Genomic DNA, 22,847 nt, shown 5'->3' with positions numbered 1-22,847 from the left:
CCACCACAGGCACCAGCTCTTCAAAAGGGAGGAATCACTGAGGGGAGTGACAGGGCCTGGCTCATAACAGCTCTTATGGCTCTGAAAAGCACTGTGTGTACCCAAGAAGGAAGCTGCAACCACAGGAAGAGGGTAGTTGCCGAACTCAAATTGCCAAGAATTAAGCAATCTGTTTCAAAGCATGAAGCCTCCTGTGGAGGGAGAGGACTGGTGTCCCTCCCGAGCCAGGTGTGGCCAGTGAAATGAGGCAGCAAAGTCCTGCTGTTCAGCTGCTAGACAAAGCCAGTACTTCCTTAGCCCTTTTCCCTTTCCTCCTTTTGCTACCATTTTCAGAAGCCACCTAGACACTGCCATGCCACACACTGCTGTTTCTATCTCCCCTGTCTGCTCTGTGCTTTTGTGCTGACCAGGGCTCTGCAGGCAGCACCAGCACATCTTCCTCCTTTCTAGGGCAGGGGGTACATGGTTTCCCCAAGCAGCATGTAGATAAGAAAAAGCTGTGTAGGTAAAGATTTCTCTGTACAGTACAGAAAGAAAGAGGGCTGGGTAGCTGTTAATTCTGGGGTCCTGGCTCATCAGTGGCAGATTGCTTTAGGGGCTGGGCCAAAGCAAAGGGAGGCTGCTGCACTGACAGGGCACACTGGCTTACGGCTCGGTGCTGTGGTGTCTTTTATCACCTCTCTGTTGCAGAAAATCACTGCAACTATTGAGCTGAGCTCCCAGCCCAGTGCCCAGTTTCCTGTAGCAGACTCAGACAGGATGTTCCTCTGGGTACCACAGAGACATCAGGACCTGTTAGTGTCTATCAGTCTTAGTTAAATAATCCATGTGGTCATCCTCTCTGTGAGTTCCAGTCCTTGCATCATCACACCTGCATTATGGAAGAGCATGAGTAGCTCTGCTATCCAGCACGGTCTCTGCTAAGACTCAGCCAGCTATTTCTCCATCCAAGATGGTCTTTTGCTCTCATTGCAGACTCAGGCTAACTGTTCTCATTTTCCCCATACTGTTCAACATCTTTGATGGGAGAAGCAACACAGCAGTTACAATTATTCTTAAGCTTGGGAGAAAGTTTATTTCAATTCCCTTTGCCAGCAGAATTTGCTGTAGATCTGGAGTGACGTGGTGCTATCTCCCATCATCGCAGCATTTAGCAAAGTGAAACTCCAGTCACACTGCAGGGCACAGAAAAGTGGTGACTTGCATAGCCAAGGTGTAACCAGGCTTGATGCTTGCTGGAGCAAGTAGATGGGGGAGAAGGGGAAGGTGTTGGAGAGCATCTCTTTATTCCCTTTCTGATTATTCTGACAGCATGCTCCCCAGCCACAGCCCCACTGTCAGCATGGGCAGGGTACAAGGAGCAGGTGTGAATCCTGGTCCCCAGCCTCTCTCCGCTGGCCTGAGCTGCATAAGCCTTGGGCTGTAAAAAATGTTGACAGTCTTTGAAATGTAGGATGAGCACAGCTGTCTGCTGCCTTGTAGCCCTTACCTTTTCTACTCCTTTCATGCAGTAAACTGCCAGGCTTTGTGTCTGCCTGGCTGGTCCCATAGCTATGTCTGTTGCCCACAACACAGCTGTGCCACAGAGCTCTTGGGGACAACCAGGGCTGTGACACCCTTTGTGCCACGCTGCTGCTGCACTGATCCGGTGTGGTCACTGCTGTGCATGGTGTGCCAGGCCACAAGTGGTGGAAAAGGCACCGACTGCTCAATGGCTGCAGTGTCTTGGGCCTCATGGCCTGCCAGCAGCACAGCTGGGTAACACTCCAGCACTTGGTGGGTAGCCAGCAATGGGTTGGCATGGATCAGAGGAGAGGGAGTCAGCAGCAAGCTCCTGAAATCTTCCAAAAGTCTTTAGAAGCTCCCTTCATGGGGCAGGCAGCTGGCTGGGTTTTGCAGCGAGGTGGAGAGGAGAAACTACCCAGCCCAGGCAGCAGTGTGGAGCTGCTGGAGGCCTCAGTGGTTTGCATTAGAGGTCCGTGAGACCCACGGCGCTCTGCATGGGCTCAGGACATTGTCCATGGAGATATGCTGTGTTATGGTGTACAAGAGGTCAGAACCAACAGATCATCTCTGAAAACTTCAGTTTCTGCATCTCTTGTGAAGAAGGATCAGCAGGATAACTCCTCCTCACCTGTCCTCCCACGTGGAGCTGAAGCGTGTCTCTCTGTAGGTCCTGGGAATGCTTTTGCGCCCATCAGAACTTCCCAGGAAGCCACTGTATAGTGGCAGTGGGGGAGGACAGGCAGCTTGTATGCTCAGTGAGGATCACTGCAGATGTTTCATCTGGGCACAGACTTCTCTGTGTTGATTTACCCTGGTTTCAGCATTCCTCCCATCTGTTTCTCAAGTTTCCTGCAGGAGAGTGTTGTGGTCTGTTTCTGAGAGCATCTCACACCATTGCTGCCAGTCAGGTGTGATTTGGTTTTTTTCAGGTCCTACCCAAAAGGGTTGTTTTACAGCACTGATCATAAACTGAAGTGTGCTAAAACCTCAGTGCAGCTGAGGGCTTATTCCTGCTGATAATTAGCTAATTGCTCCCCGTTGCCAACAACCTCACACTCACTTTAATCATGTGCATGTTCTGTGCCACCTGGGGAGGAGCAGCACGGTGCAGGTGTGGGAGGGAAAGTGACCTTTGCCAGCCTGAAAAGGACAAAAGCTTCTGCAACTAAACACTGGAAGTACTGCACACTTTACTCTGCTGTTTATACTGAACCAAGAGCAACATCCAGGAGAGGAAAGGAGCAGAATTTCCCTCTGACTAATGCTGCTGGATTGTGCAGGGCTGCGGGGGAACTGCCAGCCAGAAAAACCATCAGGAGGAAGAAGGAAATGGAAAGGGAATCTAATTATCCATCTGCAAAGGCAGACTCTAGTCTCCACACAGGGCCCAGCCCTGGACAAGCTGATGTGGGCAGTGAGGTTTGTACAGATTGGTCATATGGCAGGGCTGGGAAATGGGCTCCCAGGGGTCTCCTCTGGGGTGGCAGATGGTCCAATGCACGTCACAGGGAGCTGAAATGGAAGCCACGCAGATACATTTGCTGGGGAGGCTGGCCTGTGCTAGGCTTCAAGGGGCAGCACTTTACATCTGTGTCATGTCTTGGTGGAGCAGTTACAAAGGGAGGAGGGTAAATGTCTGGCTGGCAGCCTCTCAGCAGGCTCATCTTGGTCAAATGGGCTGGTGGTGCAAGCCCAAGGAGAAGGAAGGAAGGGGAAGGAACCTATGTGCCTCTACAATCTCTGTGAGCACACACAAGGACTGCTTTGTGTTAGTGCAGTGTGACTGCACAGGGACAGCTGATAGCAGGGATGGAAAGTGGGAGCTGAGGGTCTGAATACTTGAGGGAGACCTACAGGAGACTCCCTGGGATGGAGGAGGTGGCTCTGTCTCCTTGTCATGGAAAGCACCAGTCTGGCCTTGGAAGGTGCAGTCTGCAGAGCTGTTTGGAGTTACACCTCACACAGACTAAGGCTGGCTTTCCTCTCCTTGGATGTCTCCCAGGACTGAAGGCTGCTTTTCAGAGCTGCCTTTTTCCCCTTAACTAATGGAATTAAAAATAACCTGGTGAGCTAAGACTGGGCTTATTCTCCTCCCTCGTGGGCATCAGCTTCTCCTAAACTTAAGTTAATTGTAGCTGGGAGACCCAGACAGAGACTGGGAGCTGTCCCAGTACAGTTGGCTTTTGTTCTCCTAATGCTGTTTTCAGGAGCCTGCTGGGAGGACAGCAGGATTAGGAAAGACCTTGCAGAGCTGGGAGTGTCTGAGATGGGCATACTGGGGATGGACCAGGAGCACTCCTGCTTGAGTGGAGCATCCCTTTTCCACCTTTACTTGTCTGCTGCCTTGCTCTCCAGGTTTGGTGCTTGGTGTGCTTTTTCAGGTGTGGGCTGTTTTCCCTGGCAATGCTCTTGGGCTAGCCCCTGCTGGACCAGGCATGAGTGTCTTGCAATGCTCAGAGGCCATGATGTCCTCTCCAGTTCAGGATTCATCTTTGGTAGACAGGCCTGATCCTGCATCCCTTACTCACATGAGCAGTCGTCTCCATTTCAAAGGGACTACTCGGTGAGTAAGGATCGCAGGAGTGGGACCACTACCTGTAACTTTAAAGTGGATCTTCTGTAGCATCCCATCCCCACCCTTTTTCTGTTCATGTGTGTTGGTGTGCACCAAGAGCTTCCAAAACTGCTGCTGTTCTTGTCATTTGGATGAAGACCTTGAGAGCTGGAGAAGCAGTGTCCTTCCATTTCAGAGGATAAATCACCATCATCTTTCACCTTCTTCCACCAAACAGCTCCCAGCCCAGCCAGCATCCGTGCCATGGAGTCATGTGTACCTGTTTGTCTCCCAAGCATTCCTATTCCCAGCTTCCTGGGGCTGGCAGGGCTCTGCTCTGGTTTGTAGTGAGAGGCAGGGAATCTGTTTAAGCCTGATTTGCGCTGCAGAGCTGGAGGATGAAGCAGAGGGAATGTGATCAGTAGAACTGCTGAGAGACTGCTGCAGACTTTCCTGCACCACCTGATTTCTCCTTCTGTTTGAACCAGCTATTGGAATTTGGAAATCTTCCTTTGCTAAGGTTTTGAATGTGTTCACAACTGCAGGTGCCAGTGCCTGCCTCCCTGTGTGAGGGGGGAAGCAGCGAGGGTTGCAAACTTCATCTGCCGATTGATTCTGCCTGGCCTTGGTCAAGGGATGCCCCCTGAGCTCAGCTCAGTTGCTTGCAGGACCTGTTCTTCTGCAGGCCACCTTCTCCCTCAGGTGGAACGTGTCGGTACGGCACCAGGGCAGGCTGGCTGGAAGTGCTTCTGCAGAGAGGAGAGCGAGCAGGCGCTTTGTGGAAGAGCTCCAGCCAGCTCCACAGCTGCCCCATATGTTACGTTTTGCAGTAATGGTGAGCAGAGGAGCTGGGTGTGATGAGAGCTGTCAGTTTGCTCCAGAGGGAGTCATGAGTTTAAACAGGCAGGAGGCAATTTATGGTCCTTGATCCTTTTTCAGAGCTGGAAGTGGAGGCATCTCATGAGTCACACAGTGCCTCTTTGCAAGGCTGAGGTACTTCAAGTGGAAGCAGGGAACACAAATACCATTAAAATGGAATCTGGTAGATTTCTGGAGGGATTATGTGACAAAGCAGCTGTGCTCCTTGAGTGGAAAAGAAAGCTTGACTTGTGTGTCAAAGGATGGAGCCTGGCTCAAGTGTCAGGGCTCTGATGCTGCCAGTAACCATTTCCATAGATACTTGCTTGCCAATTCAAGGCTAAATTAATCTTCAGCGTTTAGATTAGCAAGGCATTTTCTCTTAGGTCAGGTCAGTAGGATCCTCAAGGTGACTGTACAGCTCTGCTGCTGATGCAGTATCCAAACCTTGTGCAATTCATCTGTCTGGAGTCAGCACTGAATTTCTATGTAGTGGCAGAGAAGGCAGCAGGAGGAGAATGTGAGAACTGAGCTGTGGGTGTTCCCAGCTGTGCACCTGCAGGGAAGATACCCACAGCTCCTCGGCCTCCATTGCCCTGGCCCAAGCTGGGAATGGATTTACTGCCTGCTGCTGCTCTTATTCAACTTGAGAAAATGGTTCATCTGGAACTGCCCTTCCTGTCCCAGCAGAAAACAGCCTGGAACCAAAGTTCCCTTCTGTGACAAATTCTGAAAATAGCTTTGTCTGCTTCAGAGTAAAAACATAAACACTGTTGTGATGTGATTGTGCTGACCCTGCTGAGCCATGGATATACAGAGCTTCATCAACCTGGCCAGAAGCATCACTGTTGGGACCCTATTCATTGACTTGGTGCTGCTCAAGAATGTCTGCCTGCACCAGGCTGAAAGTTTTCTTTCCGTGATTGTTTACCAGGTCTGGAGGTTGAGCACTGTCCAGTTCTGGGCCCCTCAGTTTAAGAAGGACATCGAGACACTTGAATGTGTCCAGAGAAGGGTAACAAGGCTGGGGAGAGGCCTTGAGCACAGCCCTGTGAGGAGAGGCTGAGGGAGCTGGGATTGTTCAGCCTGGAGAAGAGAAGGATCAGGGGTGACCTCATTGCCCTCTACAACTACCTGAAAGGTGGTTGTAGACAGGAGGGGGTTGGTCTCTTCTCCCAGGCAACCAGCACCAGAACAAGGGGACACAGTCTCAAGCTGCACCAGGGGAGGTTTAGACTCGAAGTGAGGAGAAAGTTCTTCACCAAGCGAGTCGTTCGTCATTGGAATGTGCTGCCCAGGGAGGTGGTGGAGTCACCATCCCTGGAGGTGTTCAAGAGGAGATTGGACGTGGCACTTGGTGCCATGGTCTAGTCATGAGGTCTGTCGAGACAGGTTGGACTCGATGATCCTTGGGGTCTCTTCCAACCTTAGTTATACTGTGATACTGTGTGATACTGTGCAGTCTTTAGGCCCTAGCACCTCTGCCAGCAACTATCTGCCCTGCGGGTGGAGGATCTCTCCTGTGAGCTGGCTGGGGCCTGTGTCCCTGCACTGTGCTTCTTCCCCTAAACACTCTCTTTGATGAGGGGAGAGCTCTTCACACCTGGACCTCTGGATGTAGCTCCTGTTTGTAGTATCTCTGTTGCTCATTGCTGAGCTGATGCAAAAGCCCAGCGTGGAGGCTGCAGAGGAGAAGACCCGCTTTGATGGTAGTGGGGGCCTGTCAGGAGGAACGTGTGTGTAGCTCTGATTTTTGTGGCTGAAGGGTGTATGTGTAACCAAGGACAGAATTTCCTCTCCCCATCTCTGATCTGCACTGGTTTCTCTGCACTCATCCTTGCGTCCTTGCTGCTTGTTGCTTGTCACCTCTGCATCTGCCTCTGCCCACTGCAGGGAGCTGTGTGGCAGTTCTTTGCCCCTTGCCACTGCCAGGTCCTGAGCACTGGCTGCTTTCCTCACTTGTGTTGCTTCCAGCTCCTGTGATGGTGATGCAGCCCAGCCCTGGGTGTCTCTGTGCCTGCCCAGGGTGAGTGCTGCTGGCGAAGCAGATCTCCTTGTTCTTTGTTCCTGGGGCTGGTCTGGAGCACAGTGGGGAGTCTGCCACAGCCATCCAAGGCAGATGCACTGCTCTGGGGAAACATTTCTGTGCTCCAGGCAGCTGCCCAGTGGTACATTTTGCCTTCTGGTGAGTTTTTATCTAAAGCCATGAAATCATGCATTTTCTCTTCTCTTCTTAGAGCCCACGTCCAGCACAGCAGGCCAGAATTCCCTTCTGACAGAGGGAAAAGTAGGACATTGCTCTGTTGCTGTTAATGTATAGTCACAGCTCTGCCCGCATATGCTGTCATCCCTGCCTAGAGCAGCTCTGGTCAGGGTTTTCCCCAAGCTGACTTTGATGAGCCAGAGGACAGAGATGTTGCAGAAGGGTGGGTTTGGCTCTGCCGTGGCCCCGTTGTTAGTGAGCAAGTGCTCGACACAGCAGCAACATGAAAGAGCCAGGCTGTGCTAGACAGTGTTCACTGATGCTTTTTGCCTTTCTTTTTTGCTGTCACAGTTTGACAAAGAAGAGCTGGTCCATGAGCTGTGATGGGCTTGGTACACCCCAAGCCTGCATTTCCCTTGCTGGGTGGTCAGCAGGTTGGGACTGGGCAGAACTCTGCTCTGACAATCACAAACCTGAATTCTGCTGCCAGCTCCCCTCCTGAGCTGCTACTGCTGCTGGCATCTGCCTGGAGAGGAGCTTAGAGGTACAGGTGGGCCACAAGCCAGTGGATGAAAACATTTGGATTTTGCTCTAGGTCTTGAATGAGTGAAGATGTGCATTTCCTTGCTGCACACCATGTGAGACTTGCTGTGCACTATTTTTCTTCTCTAAAGGATGTCACACATAAGATTTCTTGTTGGAGAGGAGCAGGCCAGAGTTTACACTGGGCATTTCCAGGGGCTGCATGGAAAGAGAGGGAGGCACTTAGAAAGGACAGGGGCAAAATAAGAGGTTGGGGTTGGTTTTTTTTGGTAGTGGGTTTTGGTGGTGGTGGTTTTGGTTGGTTGGTTTTTTTGTGTCTGTCTCTGGCAAATTTGCACACAGGCCACTCTAAGCCAACAGCTCTGGGTGTGTCTGGGCACACCAGAGGCACACAAATGTTGGCTTGTCATTTCTGGTATAGTTCCTCTTGATAGGAGAGGAGCCAAGATGAACATCTCTAGGAGAGGCAGAGGATCCTCAGTCTGGTACCAGTCCACCCTTCTTCAACATTTTGAAAGCCAAAACATCGACAACTCAGCCTTCAGGTGCTCTGTAACCAAGGCCAACCCTTCTCAGTTTGTTCTCCAAATCTGGTCTCTGTGTTCCCAGGCATGGTCTGCTGGCTGAGATTCCTCCCTGCCTGCCAGTCCTTAGAGCAGGTGTGATGTGTGAGAGCTCAAGGCACTCAGGAGGCAGTATCTCCTTGTTCCTTCCCACACTGTCAGCACAGCCCCTGGGACCATCAGCAACACTCTGGTTTTGTTGCAACCAAATCGTTGTTGACTTCATCTGTGATCCCAGCTCAGACGAGTGCTGTGATTTGGTGCAGTGGGCTTGTGGGGACACAACATGTCTCCATGTGCCCTTGGAACATACTTGTGGTTGGTGGCCATGTGGCCTGTAACCCTCAGACAGGGGTCTACTAAGGCATGAGAATTCATGGGGACTGGGAAAGGGTTTGCTCACAGCTATCATGGTTTATGATGTGGAAGGACTGGTGAAACCTCTGTGTTATTTCAAGTAGGTTTGGATAATGTTCCTTTTGCTGCTCAGTGCAGATAGTGTGGTACCCTCATTGTTCCTCAGTCATGCACAAGCTGAACACCCTGGTGGTGGAGCCTTCCAGTCAGCAAAGTGATGATTAAGTATTGTGAATCTAGAAGGGAAAAAATCCCCCTAATATTGTCATGAGGATGGCCTGACTGGGCTGGGAGGATGTTGTAGGGTTATTGGCTCCCTGAGGAATGGAGCAGAGCTGCAAAACATGGACTGAGCTGTTCAAAGGGGACATCATCTGAGAGGTGGCAGATCTTGCCACGCTTGGATCTCAGTCCAAGCCTCCAGCTTGACTGCTACATACAGAAACAATTGGGAACAAAACCCAATTTAAGGATGCTACGGCAGACCAGGGTGGTTTGGAAAAGGGCTTTGTGCACGCAACGTGGCAGCGGCTATACGGCAGCGGTTTTCGTTTCAGTATCAGTATCACTAAGGTTGGAAGAGACCTCAAAGATCATCGAGTCCAACCTGTCACCACAGACCTCATGACTAGAGTAGGGAGGCCACTAGTGCCCACTGCAGGCTTGAACTCACGACCTTCCCCATTAAAGGTCTTATGTGCTACCAACTGAGCCACACCAGCCTGCTCCGGGAATGTTTCCCAGTTTTCCTTCATTTATTATTCGCAGCCTTTAGGACCTTGTACCTGCAACATCTGAGGTTGCCTTCCCTCAGTGTGCAGGATGGTAGCACAGGTAAAACTTCTTTTCATCCTTCTTTCCTTTTTTTCTCAGCATGTGGTGTTTCCAAGATTTTTCCACTCTTACATCTGCCACCAGGCTTCAGGCTACTGGAGACCTTGCAGTAACTTGGTACCTTGTAACAGAGCCTGGTGTCAACCACACTTGGGATGCATGATGGAGGCCCTGGGTTGCAGTTCTGTAGAGCCACTGCTGGAGACCTGTGGTTCCCAGAGCAGCAGCAGGAGCTGTGGCTGAGGGTGAGGCAGGACTGTGGCTGCAGCAAGTTGCTCAGGAACCTGTGTGGCAGGTGGCAGGTTCCTCAAGCACCACCAGTGCTGCTATCCTGTGTGATTTTATTATACCTGCTGTGATATTAACCCCACAGTTTCTGGAATCATGTGATTACATGAGATGATCAGCTTCTGCCTGTTTCAGACAAATTCCTGTTCAGTTTCTGTGGCTGCCTAGAAGAGATGGGAAGCAGGTCTTAGACCTGGCTTCAGAACCCAAGCATGAGGTTTGAATGCCTTCTCTGTGCATGCTAGGCTGGGTTCTTATGCTTAGCAAATGCACAGGTGGCACTTCATTTTGAAGTGCCTTCAAAGCTTGGGTGGTTGCTGGAAGGTCTGGAATACATTAGCTGCTATTCTAGTTGGGTTAAGAGATGAGGCTGCAATAGAGCATGAACTAGACAACAGATGGACCTGCACCATGTGGAGGCAGATCCGTGTCAATAAGGACTGGGGTCTGGGGCTAGGTTTGGACCCTGCTCATGGTGGAGCTTTCCAGACCCATTAGACTTTTGCACACACAAATAGAAGTGCAGTACATTGTCACCAAGATCAGGCTTTCTGGCTGCAAACCTTTGTCTTGACCGTGTCCTCCAGCTGAATAAGCCCATCTGACAAAGGGAGTCAGACTCGTGGCTGCGACGGCATCCGGTACGTGCACAGCCTCTCCGCGGGACACTGGCAGAGCGAGAGACATTGCCTCTGGCCTGCGGCCGCGGTGGCTTTTGTCCTTGTCCTCGCTGGCAGGCTCCTCCCGCGGCACAGGCGGCGGCAGGAAATCCCGGGCAGCTGCCGGGAGCGCGTTCACCTCCGCTCGCCTTGCCGGGCCGCTGCGAGCTGAGCCAGCCCTGCCTGTGTGTGCATGCGTGTGGGCGGGGGGGGCTGCCGCATGGATTTAGTGAAGGCTGGGAGGGAACACATGGGGTGGGTGTTTTTTCCTTGGCCCGCCGTGGCTGTCCGTCCTGCCGGCCGCGCTCATGGATTCGATCATTATTCAGGAGCGCTTGGTGGAGCGGCTGCTTTCCCCGCGGACGCAGACACAGCGAAGCCACCCGGCCAAGCTGAAGGTACGGGGATGTATTTATAGCACTGTGCAAGCCAGGAGCAGCGGGGACAGGAGGGGGGAGGATGGTGCCTGAGAAGACGTGTGCGGCACAAGATGAGACCTCTGAGGAGCAGAGGAGCGGAAATCCACCGGTAAGGGAGAGCTGGCGGGGACAGAAAGCAGGGCGGCAGCCCCTGCGGGCGCAGGGCCGAGGGGCGCGTTGGACAGCTGGGAGATGCACGACGGTTTTGTGAGGTTATTTGATGCAGAGATTCTGTCTGAATGGCGTGCGGGCGGGGGGGCCAGGGCAGGAGCTGGAGCCTGTGCGCCCGAACAGAGCCTGGTTTGTGTTAGTTAACGCTGGCTTTTGCTAGCCGTTTTTCCTTCTGTTGCAGCGAGCCGTAGGGGGCGAGTGGCTTGCTGATACTCCCGTGGCCAGCCCCAGGCCCAAGGCAGCAGATGTCAGCGGGAGATGCCCCGGGGACTGCTGGCGTTCTGAATGTATGCAGCTTTCTAGCAGTGAAAGGAAGCGAAGGGTCGGGTCTGCTCTCCTCTGGGACTGGGCTGTGCAGGCGCGGATGTGGCTGCTGTGCCTAGCCAGGGGGAAACGGCTGGAGGAAGGGCCGCCCGGGAGGGAGCTGGATAGCCTGTGCTGGAGCATGTAGCACCGAGACGCTCCTCCTGTAAAGTGGAAGCAAGGGCACCTGGATCCCAGCACAAGCTTCATCATTTCTGGGGTTTGCTCCAGGCCTGTGGCAGGGGCTATTCTTCAGATTTTCTGTGGTGCCATGATGTTTAATTTTAGCCCTTCTGAATATACCCAGCGAGGCCCCGTTTATCCCCAGGCTGAGTGGTGAAGTCACACGAGATCTGGATTGGTTTAAGCAGCAAATCCACCAGAGAGGCAAGGAGGGAATTGGGAAGGATGGGATCACTGGAGGCTGTGCTGTGCGCCCTGCCTTGGAGATACAGACAGCTCTGCGGACACTTGCTACTGGGGATGGCTTCTCTGTGCACAGATCTCAAGTGTTTCTACCCTTGACAGGAACGGGACTTGAATCCCTCAGTGCTTTGTTCCTTGGCTTGAACTCCCATGGAGAACACAGCCTGTCAGGGAGCCCTGGCCTCCTTGGCCAGGTAATGGAGGATGTGAAGACAGGACACATTGCTGTGATGTCCAGTGAACCAGCAGGCATGTGCCGAGGGGGAGCACACACAGGTTTGGGTTGGCCTGGTGTGCTCTAGTTTGTAACAGGGCCTCAGAGGTCAACAACATCTCTTTAATCACCACTGCAGTGCGTGGGGCACGTTCCCAGGCATGTGAGAGTGGGATGCCAGTGGGAACAAAGGCACCACATGGAGGAGGTGGTTGGGAGAAGGGCTCGCTGTGCCAAAGCGCCACTGGCAGAGCAGGGTGCCACTGGCTCAGCTGGCCGAGGCCCTTTCCCGACAGCTGGGGCTGGCGAGGTAAGCAGAGTGCAGCGACCGAGCAGCTGTCCCAGCGTGTGTCAGCTTGATGGGAGCTGGCTTGTGAGGGTCAGGAGTGGGCAGAGCGGGGTTTGATCCATGTCTCTCATCTAATTCATGGATTTTAGCTGTCTCCTTCAGTAGCCCTCTCAGCCCTGTGTTCTCTCTTCAGCGTTTCGTATCCCATATATATTTGGTCTGCAGATAGCATCTCTGTTGGGTCCTAGTGGAAATGAGCAAGGCAGACACTGTGCTTGGGAGCCTACTTGGGCTCCTTAGGTCCCATGTTGCTGTTGTCACACTAGCAGAGATAGTGGCACATGGCTGTTGCAGTGCCCAAATGTGGGTGGGATGGAAGTGTATATTGGATGTCTCAAAGCCAAGATGTGGAACTGTGGGTCTAGGTTGGCTGTGGTGCAGGGACCACACCATTGTTCCTGAGAGAAGGCTGTTAGAAGAAAGAGAATCCTCCCCACAATTTCCCCTACATCTCTAGCCTTCACCTTTGAGTGACATGCTGCTCCTGGCAGGGCTCTGTAGTACATCATGGCTGGTCAGAGCGGGGCATGACTGGGACCAGGGCATTTCCCCTTATGACTCTGGCTGCCTGCCACTGCAAGGGAAGCTCTTCTCTTGGTATTATGCTCAGCTCTGACCTTCCTCACTGCAAGGGAAATTAACCACAAGCCATGGGTGAAGAGCAGCATCCTGCACCAGCCAGGATTTACTCATTCCAAATGTGGTGATTCCCCTGAGCTGTGGGGAGGTAACCAGAGGCACAGTAAATCTAGGCTTCCTTGGTTGGGCTGAACAGAAACAAGAGATCAGGTTCAGCCAGTTATGCTTGGCTGAAGTAAGTGGAATTGCACCAGAGCTCAGCTCAGTGTCTCTGTTGTCAGCCCTTAGTCATCCAGGTTACAACCCAAAGGAGATAGGAGAAACACACCCCAAGCCTCAGCTGGGGCTTTACTAGCACGTTACCAGGGCTATTTCACACGCCAAGTCACTGGAGAGAGCAGGTGATTGTTTTCTTTCCAAAGGCTGGTAAAGATTGGGGCAGGTCTCTTCCTGCTCCAACCCAAAGCTTGGCTGTAGGAGAAGCAGAAGGGGAAGGGCAGGTGTATGTTTGTGGCACTTGCTGAGCACTGGTGCTTGGCCTGGGAGGTGCTGGCTTTGTGTTCATAAGCAGCTAGGAGGTAGCCCTGGTACTGAAAGACACTGCCTGGGTGGGGCCTTTTTACTTCTTTTCTTGATCTCACCCTGCTTTGCACACCTCGTGTTTACCCTTTACTGAGCATTTTGGGTGGCAGTTGGCAGCGTCCCCTAGGCAGGTGCTGCTTTGCTGTATGACAGAGCTGCCATCACTTTTCACCGTGATGTCTCTTCACTGCCTGCTGCACTGCTGCTTTGGGCTGCCTCTGCCTTTCACCTCAGCCATTAGAGCTCCCGGCGGAGTAATTCGAGTGCTCTCTAATACTCCTTCCTTCTCTCAATTTGTTCTGTTCCTTCCTGCCCTTCTGGACTGTGGGGTGGGTGAAACAGCAATGGGGTGAGGTGAGGGAGACCAAACCTCATGATGACTCTGTTAGGGCTAAAGTGACTGAGTTTGAGACCCAAACCAAACTTGGATTTCTGGAAGGTAGCAGAGTTATTGGCCCACAATGGCCATCAGCTGTGTCAGCCCCATCTGAGTGGGCAGCTTCAGATCAACTGTAAATGGGAAGGAGGAAACTCTGTGCTTTCCCTGCTGTATGTGCCCACCAGGACTTTGCAGTTTGCATGGCTGTACATGCCTGAGAGTGTTCACATGTGAACAGGCAGCCAGAGGCCGCAGAGGGCTGCTCAGGAGCTGTGTTGCCCACTTGCAGTGTGGAAATAGGTGTGAGTCAGCACTGCCCTAAGCTAAACATATTAGATTGTGATTTGTGTTTCTTTTGTGTGCATGTTCCAGGAATGGAGACAGTTCAATTTAGAAACAGAGGTCTTCCCTGCTGTGTCTGGAGAACCAGCACCAGAGAGCTGCAGGGTGAGGACAGTTGTATGCTTGAAGGCTTCCAAGGCCAGGTGGGAGATAGGGTTGGTTTTGAGGAGCTCCTATCTCCATGGCTTTGCCTGTGGTGTGAATCCCAGGGGATGCTTATTTTCACTGATGCTGAAAAGTGGAGTGGATGTCTCTGGCTCAGGCATTTGTGAATGACTGCTTCCCCTCGGGTCTAGCTTGGAAAGTGTGTGAGAAAGGAAGTGTTTGCCAAAGTCTCTGCAGTGGCCCTGGGAAGGGGAATGTACTGCTGCAGAGCTGTAGGCTGTGAAAGACCAGAGGTGCTCAGTGGAAGGTGGATGGAGTGGCCAGGCTGGATGGTGCCTGAGCTGTGAGCACTGGCCTGTGTTGAGCCCATCCTGAGGGCAGCAGCTGGAGCAGGTCAGTGAAGCCTACAGGTGAGCCATGGGCACCTTTCAGGATGCCCAGGGTGTGTGCCCCTGGGAGACAGTGCTGGTGCATGGTTGGCTGTGGCATGCACACCACGTGCTCCTGAAACCCACCGCTGGTCATGTTGCTCTTTGAGTGCACTGTGTGTACTTGTACAGAGCATGTGCCACACTTGTGGGGTGGCTGTGGCTTTGGTGCTGCAAGAGAGCACTGAGTGACAGGAGGCTGTGTCTAGGGGGTGGTTAGGCAGTAGCTAACACTCCAGTAGGGTAATGCCATCACCCAAAGAATCTCGCCTGTTATCAATACTTCAGCATCTTCCCACTAGCCATGCTCCTTGAACTTCTGGCTCTTCAGAAATAACACTGAGAGATTACTCAGGATTTCCTCTTACTCAGCCAGGAGTGGCTGTGACACAGCAAGAAATAATCCCCACTTAGGTCAAGCAGGAGCCAAGCCACTGCACCTTCCTCTAGTCATGGCTCAGGACCGCACAAACCCTGGAGTGCTAGTGACAGAGAGCTTTCTGTCTGTCACACACAGCTCTGGAGGGAGGGATTCAGAAATTACTCTGAAAGACCTGGGGAGAAGTGGCATTTGGTGACCCTGCTTGTGAAGGGAGCCTGCAACCATGCAGGAGAAACAGAGTTAGGGAGGTTGTGTGTCAGTAGCAGGCCAGATGTACTTTCTGGTGGGAACAGCAGGATGTACCTCTGCTTTTCTGCTCTCTCTGCTGGGCCTTGTTGGCTGCTGAGAGCAGCTGAGCAGGGCTGTGCCTGGCAGGAGGTAGCCCTTGGTGTCCACCTGCAGGAAGGGCAGAAGTTCTTGAGCCTAGAGGAGATGTGTGCCCTGCCCCACACCATTGCCAGGATAGGGACCAGCCTCTCCTCCAGCCCCTGGTTCTGCCTTGGGCTTTTTGAGTCCAGTTGCCTGATGCTGTGTGAGGCTTGAGGAACAGGGGTGCCACACCTTGACCTGCTCCCATTCACCTCTGCCCTGCAGGACCATGAGAAGCAGTACGTGGGCTTTGCCACTCTGCCCAACCAGGTCCACCGGAAATCAGTGAAGAAGGGTTTCGACTTCACCCTGATGGTTGCAGGTGAGACTGCCCATGGATGGAGGGTGTTGGGCCATATGGGGGGCACATGGTTTTCCCTTAGTGGCTGGATCCTTCCCTCTCTCTCTTCTGGTCCTTGTCTCAGACCTTGCTTTGCTCCCCAGCCTATGTTGTCATCTGAGAGTTCCCCCAGGAGGAGTGGACCCCTCCTGAGCACTCCTAACCCAGTCCAGCATGCTTCTCCAACAGAGTGGCTGGTCTGGGTGGTGAAGGCAGGGCCTGGCAGGGGCCGAGGGAAAGGAAGGAGAGAGAGCACAGAGGAGCCGAGAGATCACATTTCTACAAGGACTGAGACATCTTGCAGCAGAAGTCCTCCCACTGCTGGAAAAATGCAGTACCAATAAACAGCTTCTGACAGCTCGTCTCTCTCGCTTCCTCTGGCTCAGGATTCAAAGCCTTGTTCAGTTTCATTTGTAAGTCAATTAGTGGGTCTTGTTATGTGCTTTTCCCTCCTCCCCTTTGCACTCTGCCAATTAGGAGAGTCGGGTCTGGGCAAATCCACGCTGGTGAATAGCCTGTTCCTGACAGACCTCTACAAGGACAGAAAGCTCCTCAATGCAGAGGGTAAGTTGGGGACGAAGCAGGGTGAACGGTTCTTGTGTCTGCAGGTCTAGACTGTGCTAAGCTCTAGTGCTTTGGTTCCTTGCTTCAGTGGCAGCTACAGGCTTGCTAGATCCCAGCACTGTTGTTTGGTGCTCTGCCCTCTGCAGAGGCACTAGTTAGTATTTGTGCAAAAAGGGTTTGGCTGTAGGACTTCTCTGTGCTGTGGAGGGAAGATGAGGCTACAGAGCAGTGCTAGCCCTTTGGTTGAGGTGTTGAGCTTTGACTTTTGTTTTTGGGTGCTGGAGTCTGACAGGGATTTCCTTTCCCAAGTGATTTTGTCCCAGGTGGGCAAAATGCTCAGAACAGCTGGGCTCCAAGTACTTCAGAGGTCTGTATTCTGAGTCTGCCTGCTGCTGGCCTCCCATAGTACCACTCCCTTGGAGGATGAGCAGAGGTTTTTGAAAGCCATGTTACTCCCTGTGCTCAGTGATAAGGAGGGAGCTGGCTTGTCATGGGTGTGAGAGGGCATCTCCAGTGGTACTGCCTGCTTTAACTCACATATTCCTGTCAAAGAGAGAATCAACCAGACCGTGGAGATCGTCAAGCACACAGTGGACATCGAGGAGAAGGGAGTCAAGCTGAAGCTGACCATTGTGGACACACCAGGCTTTGGAGATGCTGTTAACAACACTGAGTGGTGAGCAAGCCACCGCTGCCTTCCTCCTAATCCATGGTCATGTCTTGTTTTCTGTGGGTGCTTCACCAGAAGGGGGTCTGGTAGTAGGAAGAGGATGATGCCTTCTCATAGCCCCTTGGAGACACTGTCCTGTTAAACACCTGATTTTGTTTTCCCAGCTGGAAGCCCATCACTGACTACATTGACCAGCAGTTTGAGCAGTATTTCCGTGATGAGAGCGGCCTGAACCGGAAGAACATCCAGGACAACCGAGTGCATTGCTGCCTCTACTTCATCTCCCCCTTTGGGCATGGGTGAGAGCCCCCACTCCATGGCCAGGGTGGGACTTAGTCCCTAGGATTGCCCCACAGGGGCTTCCACATTGGCAGGACTGCTAACACGGGAGAAGAGCTGTCTAGATGTTGTTCCTCAGCTGGGTGTCACCCCACCTCCCTGCCCCTTGCTGTGGTTGTACAGAGTGATATCCCTCAGGTCTTACAGCCTACTGGGGAACCAGGGAAATAATGCCACACAGATTTGTGTCTTCCTACCTAGCTAAATCTGAGTGATGGGTAGGAAAGGGAATTTGAAGCTGCCCTCAGTGCCTGGCCCTTGCTGACTTGTGTGCCAGCCTGAGCAGCTGGAGGGGCCATGTTGGCTGCCTTGCAGCAGAGGACAGCTGGAGGGAGACCCTGAGCTGTGGCTTGGGCAGTATTTGACCTGTAAGGGAACAAATACCCAGCCTTTGTCTGAGCCATTCAGCATCTAAAATCCAAGATAGCTTTTCTGAAGATACTGCTCTAGCTGAGGACTGTCCCACTGCTGCCCCAGGCTCTTGTGACATTGCTGTCCTTTTCCCGTTGTGCTGGGAAGGGGTTGGAGGGAGAACTGCCCAGTGAATCCTTGCTAATGGTGTCCTTCCTCATTCTTGCTGCAGGCTGAGGCCTGTGGATGTGGAGTTCATGAAGGCTCTGCATGAAAAGGTCAACATTGTGCCCCTGATTGCCAAAGCTGACTGCCTGATTCCCTCAGAGATCCGGAAGCTAAAAGAGAGGGTGAGATACAAATTCTCTGCAGTGGTGGCAGGGATGAGCTGAGGAGGGAGGGGAGGGAGAGGGAGGGTAGAGATAGATAGAATGTGTATGTATTTCTATGTATACACATAGGCAGTACCTGCAAATCTAATTGCAGCAGTTCTGTGCTGTGAGGAGGGAAGTGGTACCTTCAGAGAGGCCAGCTCTAGAAGAAACTGCAAATCCTTTTACCATGTGTAGGCTACAGCAATTCTGTGATCCTAGGGTGACACACACAGGGAATAAACCCAGCTTCTGTGTTTTTCAGTGTTGTGTCCTTTTGGTTTTGTCTTGCATGGACTCAGATCCGGGAAGAGATTGACAAATTTGGCATTAAAGTGTACCAGTTTCCCGAGTGCGATTCTGATGAAGATGAGGAGTTCAAGCAGCAAGACAGAGAGCTGAAGGTAAGCAACCTGCTCAGCAAGCTGCTGCAGAAGAAGCCAGAGCTGCCCTCTGTGTGCCAAAGGCCTGCCTGAATTGGCTCATGTGGTAGATGGCCAGGAGAAAGAGCTGATGTCCTTGTTGGTGCCATGAAGTCAAGTGTAGCATGAGGACATGACGCTTACACTCTCCCTCTAGGCACTGTCAGTTTTCCCTTGGTGTACCTCAGCCTGTATGTTTAAGATGAGGGCTGGGTTGTGCAGCATTTTTCAGCACTTATTTCTGAGCAATGCCATCAGCAAGGACAAGACATTCATGAGTTATGAGGCACCACTGTGGCATGAGTTGCACAGGGGAAGACAACGTGGTCACATAGGCCTGTCCAGAGGCTCCAGCAACCCAGGCCTCACCCTCTCCCAGGCTGAGCCAGCCCTGTGTGTGCATGCAGTATGGCCTTCTTTCTTCTGTCAGAGAGCTGCATTGGGCTTTTATTCCTTCTGAGCAGCAGGGAGCACAGCCTGTACATCCCTGCCTGGGCAAGATCTTGGTGAACATTGTCCCACTTGCTTAGAATACATAGAATAAACCATAGAATAAACATAGAATAAAACATAGAATAAACTTAGTGTTCCAGCCTCTCTGCTCTAGCTTCTTTGTAGAGTTTTCCCTCAGAGAAGGGATGCAGGCACCTACAGAGATAGTTTCCCTCAGGATGGCTGAGAAGGTCAGGCTGGGAATCAGGCTGCCAGCAGATCCCAGTGCCTTAGGCTTTTCTCTGCAACTGCATTGTGGTGTCCTGTGCTGTGGCATGTGTGGATGTCCCTGTGCCTATCCTACCAGCACCTTCCTGTTCTACTCTGCCTGAGCTTGGCCTTTGGAGGAGGGTTCTGTGTGCAGCCCCAGGCTGAGCTGGGCCTAGCAATGCTTCTCATTGCAGGAGAGTGCTCCCTTTGCAGTCATTGGCAGTAACACTGTGGTGGAGGCGAAGGGCCAGCGGGTCCGGGGACGGCTCTACCCCTGGGGCATTGTAGAGGGTAAGTGTGGTGCTGGGAGCTGGCACTGGGAGCAAGAGGCAGGCAGCCATGGGGAAAGGACGAGTAGGGAGGGTTGAGAGGAGAGAGCTTACCTCTGCACAGCTGTGACTGACTCTACCACCTCTGGCACATGGCAGGGTACAAGGTAGGATAGAGACAGAGGCACTGGGAGTGGCTCAGGAGGTCTGTACTGGGGGCATAACAGTCAGCCAGCCTCTGAAGCCATGGCAGGCTGAAGAGAGGCTCTAGTGTGAATGGAAGAATGCACTTGGATTGGGGCTTCTTAAGAGGGGAGGCTGGGCATTGCCAGTCTATTTCCTAGGAAGAAACCATTGCCCTCAGCCACACTGAATCATAAACCCTCCTGCACCTGTGCCAGGGCCAGGGGGAGAGGCCTGAGCAGTAATGGGGAAGAGTGGAGGGAGGATAAGGAAAGGAGTCCTGGGTGGGAGAGTTTTAGTCCAGTGTGCGTGGTGGGAGGGCTGGTGAGGTGTGACATGCAAGCACTCTGCTGTGGCTCTGCAGTGGAGAACCAGGCACACTGCGACTTCGTGAAGCTGCGGAACATGCTGATCCGGACACACATGCACGACCTGAAGGACGTCACTTGTGATGTCCACTACGAGAACTACCGAGCTCAGTGCATCCAGCAAATGACCAGGTGAGTCCTCAACCAGGGCAGGGATGTCAGTCTCTGGAGCAGCTCATCAGGCTGTGGGTCTGCTGGGGACGTGCTGGGCTGCAGCTTAGGGAATGGCACCAGGAAGTATAGCAAATCCAAAGCATGTGGCCTGAACCTGTGGTGGAGATGCTGCCTGGCTGGGGATTCTCCGTGCAGATCTTGGGAAATAGGCCAGGATATTCTTTTGAAGAGGTGTTCCTAGGACTTGGTGAAATACATCCAGCCTAATAAAACAAGGGATAAACTATCTCTTGGATGGGTAATAGCTGTGTGCATTCTGAAGTTCTGTCCAGATGTCAGCATGACCCTTGGGCTGTTTCTCAGACAACAGAGCCCAGGCAATCAGCCAGACTCTTAACGCGTCTCCAAAGATTTCTCTGCATTGTCTTGCTGTTGCATTTGATTCTCTGTGGTTTTAGTCACAGTGATCAGAAAACAGAAGACAGTGTACACACAGACTTCTCATTCAAAAATTCTTTTTTCCTGTCTGCTTTCCATGACTGAAATACTGGTCACAAATTTTAGTTTTAACTGGGTCTTGGTTCATCTGTTTTAAACCATCCCCTTCACTTCCTGCCTGAACTGGCAGGATAGCTCTGTACTGCCACGTTGCAGAGCAGAAATGGCTGTGCTGCAGCAAGGAGCAGCCTTGCACGCATGCAGACGTGCAGGTTAGCGCATGCTGTTCATACACAGAGTGCATCTCAGTATTTTTGCATGGCAGACAAGCCTGCCTCTTTCAACTGTGAGAACAGCGACTCCCAAAATAACTATGTTAAATGCTAGAGATCTGTGAGAAGTGTCACAGCTGCTAGCTAGGTAGGCTGTGCAGCTATTTAAAGAGGAGCACAATGAAAAAGCAACTGCTCAGTTTAAGAAAAGCTTGTGTTTGGTACTGTTTCTCATGCCATGGCTAGTTCCTTGCCAGTGAACAAGTCTCATAAAACCAGAGTGTGGCCATTCCTAGCAGCAGGATAAGGGTCCTCTAGAGAGAGGTTTTGGGAAGAGATCCCAAGATCCAGGACTAGAATTGACTCAATAAGAAGTCAACGGTGACTCCAAGTGGTGAATGCCTGCAAGTGACATCTTGAATTCCCAGTTTCAGCCCAGGCATCTTTGGCCACTGCCACCCCTTCAGTGTAAGCTTGCTTTGGATTTTCTGTTAGCTACCTGAAAGCTTCTGTTTTGAAAACTTCTGTGACCTGACCTCATTCTAGTCTGAGTGCCACCAATGCCAGCCAGCCCGAACCATGACTGACTGCGCTTCTGTGCTCCTTCTTTCTAGCAAGCTGACTCAGGACAACAGGATAGAAAGCCCTATCCCTATCCTGCCTCTCCCAACACCAGACACTGAGACAGAGAAGCTGATCAAAATGAAGGATGAAGAGGTGAGACACATTTCTGCCTGGGTCTCCTTGTTGTTGGGGCTGGAGTTTCTTCAGGATTGCCCTGTAGAGGCAGTCCTGAGGCTTCCCACTCTTGCCTCCCACCATTATGGGCTCGTGATGTGGAGGACTGGGTGTGAAAGCTTGGGGCTGCTTCTGTCAGGGAAACACAGCTCCATTCCACCCTAGATACAGATGTCTCTGTGCTCAGGCAGGAGTCAATACTCCTAGGAGATCCCTTTGTTAGCTCCAAGGGACTGTCTCCAGTGCAGATCGCCAGCTCCAAGCCACAGCAGATCCCTTTTTGACTACTGCTTCTCTCTCTTTGTCTCACGTAGTTACGGCGGATGCAAGAGATGCTGCAGAAGATGCAGCAGCAGATGCAGGATCAGTGAGAGGCAGGTCCTCAGAGGACAGAGGGAATTCCCCAGTGACCATCTGAGGCCTGGCAAGAGTTGTGGACGTTTAGAAAAGGTTTCTGGTTGTATAGAGACTCGTGGGCAAGAGCTGCACCCGCACCCTCTAATTTATTAGCAGCGCTGGCTTTGTGGTCAGCTGGATTGTGGAGGAGGCTGTTCACTTAACAGTTTACTGATGTGTATTTCTTTTTTAATAATTATTCTCTCCTTTCTTTTATCTCTTTTTTTTTGTTTTTGTTTTTTTTTTTAAAGAAGATAGCTTGGGAAGTCTCTAAGGCATCCTAAAGGAAAAAGAAAAGAAAAAGCTCTCTTTCCCATGTACTAATCTGTTGTTTGGGAATGCTCTGGTATTTAAAGTCCTGGTTTCTCTGGTGTACAAACTTGAAGACTATCTGTGTCAATGCACGTCAATGTTTACTCCCAGAGGAGGTGCTGTGCCTCCCTCCCTGTTCCCCCTGTCTGGGGCCAGCATGAGCACTGTAAAGGCAGCTGTACCCTCCTGTGAGTTTGACCAACTTGGGCTTCTCAGCCTGGGGCCAGTTCTGGCCCAGACACTTGGGGCTGGGGGTTCCTCTGTGCACTGACCTGCTCAGGGGTCCTGATGGTTGCCTGGTTTCCTGCCCAGGTTATTCTGGGTTTTATTTTGTTTAATTGGTTGGTTTTGGTTTTCCTATCAAGAAACTCCAGGATCTTTGCACTGAGCATCAAGGGACTGAGTCTCTTGAGGCTGGTTAGAAGAAAACATCTTCTACTGCTCTCAGTTATGTCTTTCTGGCAGAGAGGATGAGTTGTTGACTGTTGCCTGCAAGGAGGCGATGACAGGAGTGACCACCTTCCCAGCTGTGGTTTCCTCCCATGGCATGCTGGAGGTGTTGGTAGAGGAACCCCAGGGCCCTGC

General features: G+C 52.1%; 1 protein-coding gene across 4 annotated transcripts in view; it reads left to right on the top strand.

Moving 5' to 3' along the window:
* SEPTIN5 (septin 5) overlaps positions 1-22,167 on the top strand; it is a 40,560-nt gene extending 18,393 nt beyond the window's left edge. Inside the window, exons 1-11 of one of the 4 annotated variants that reach the window (XM_009910998.2) lie at positions 10,594-10,763; positions 15,639-15,735; positions 16,231-16,317; positions 16,870-16,993; positions 17,152-17,286; positions 17,910-18,027; positions 18,351-18,452; positions 19,367-19,463; positions 19,989-20,124; positions 21,431-21,533; positions 21,869-22,166. In XM_009910998.2, the coding sequence (XP_009909300.1) occupies positions 10,674-10,763; positions 15,639-15,735; positions 16,231-16,317; positions 16,870-16,993; positions 17,152-17,286; positions 17,910-18,027; positions 18,351-18,452; positions 19,367-19,463; positions 19,989-20,124; positions 21,431-21,533; positions 21,869-21,925 (1,146 nt within the window). In that variant the 5' untranslated portion in view covers positions 10,594-10,673 and the 3' untranslated portion in view covers positions 21,926-22,166. The other 3 variants (XM_054172975.1, XM_054172974.1, XM_054172976.1) reach the window with 3 other exon arrangements.
* The last annotated feature ends 680 nt before the right edge of the window (positions 22,168-22,847 follow it).

Source organism: Dryobates pubescens, chromosome 25, assembly GCF_014839835.1.
Source record: "Dryobates pubescens isolate bDryPub1 chromosome 25, bDryPub1.pri, whole genome shotgun sequence".
In the NCBI taxonomy this organism is placed as follows: Eukaryota; Metazoa; Chordata; class Aves; order Piciformes; family Picidae; genus Dryobates; species Dryobates pubescens.
The sequence above is the reverse complement of the archived record's forward strand: the minus strand, read 5'-3'. Positions and strand labels throughout refer to the sequence as shown.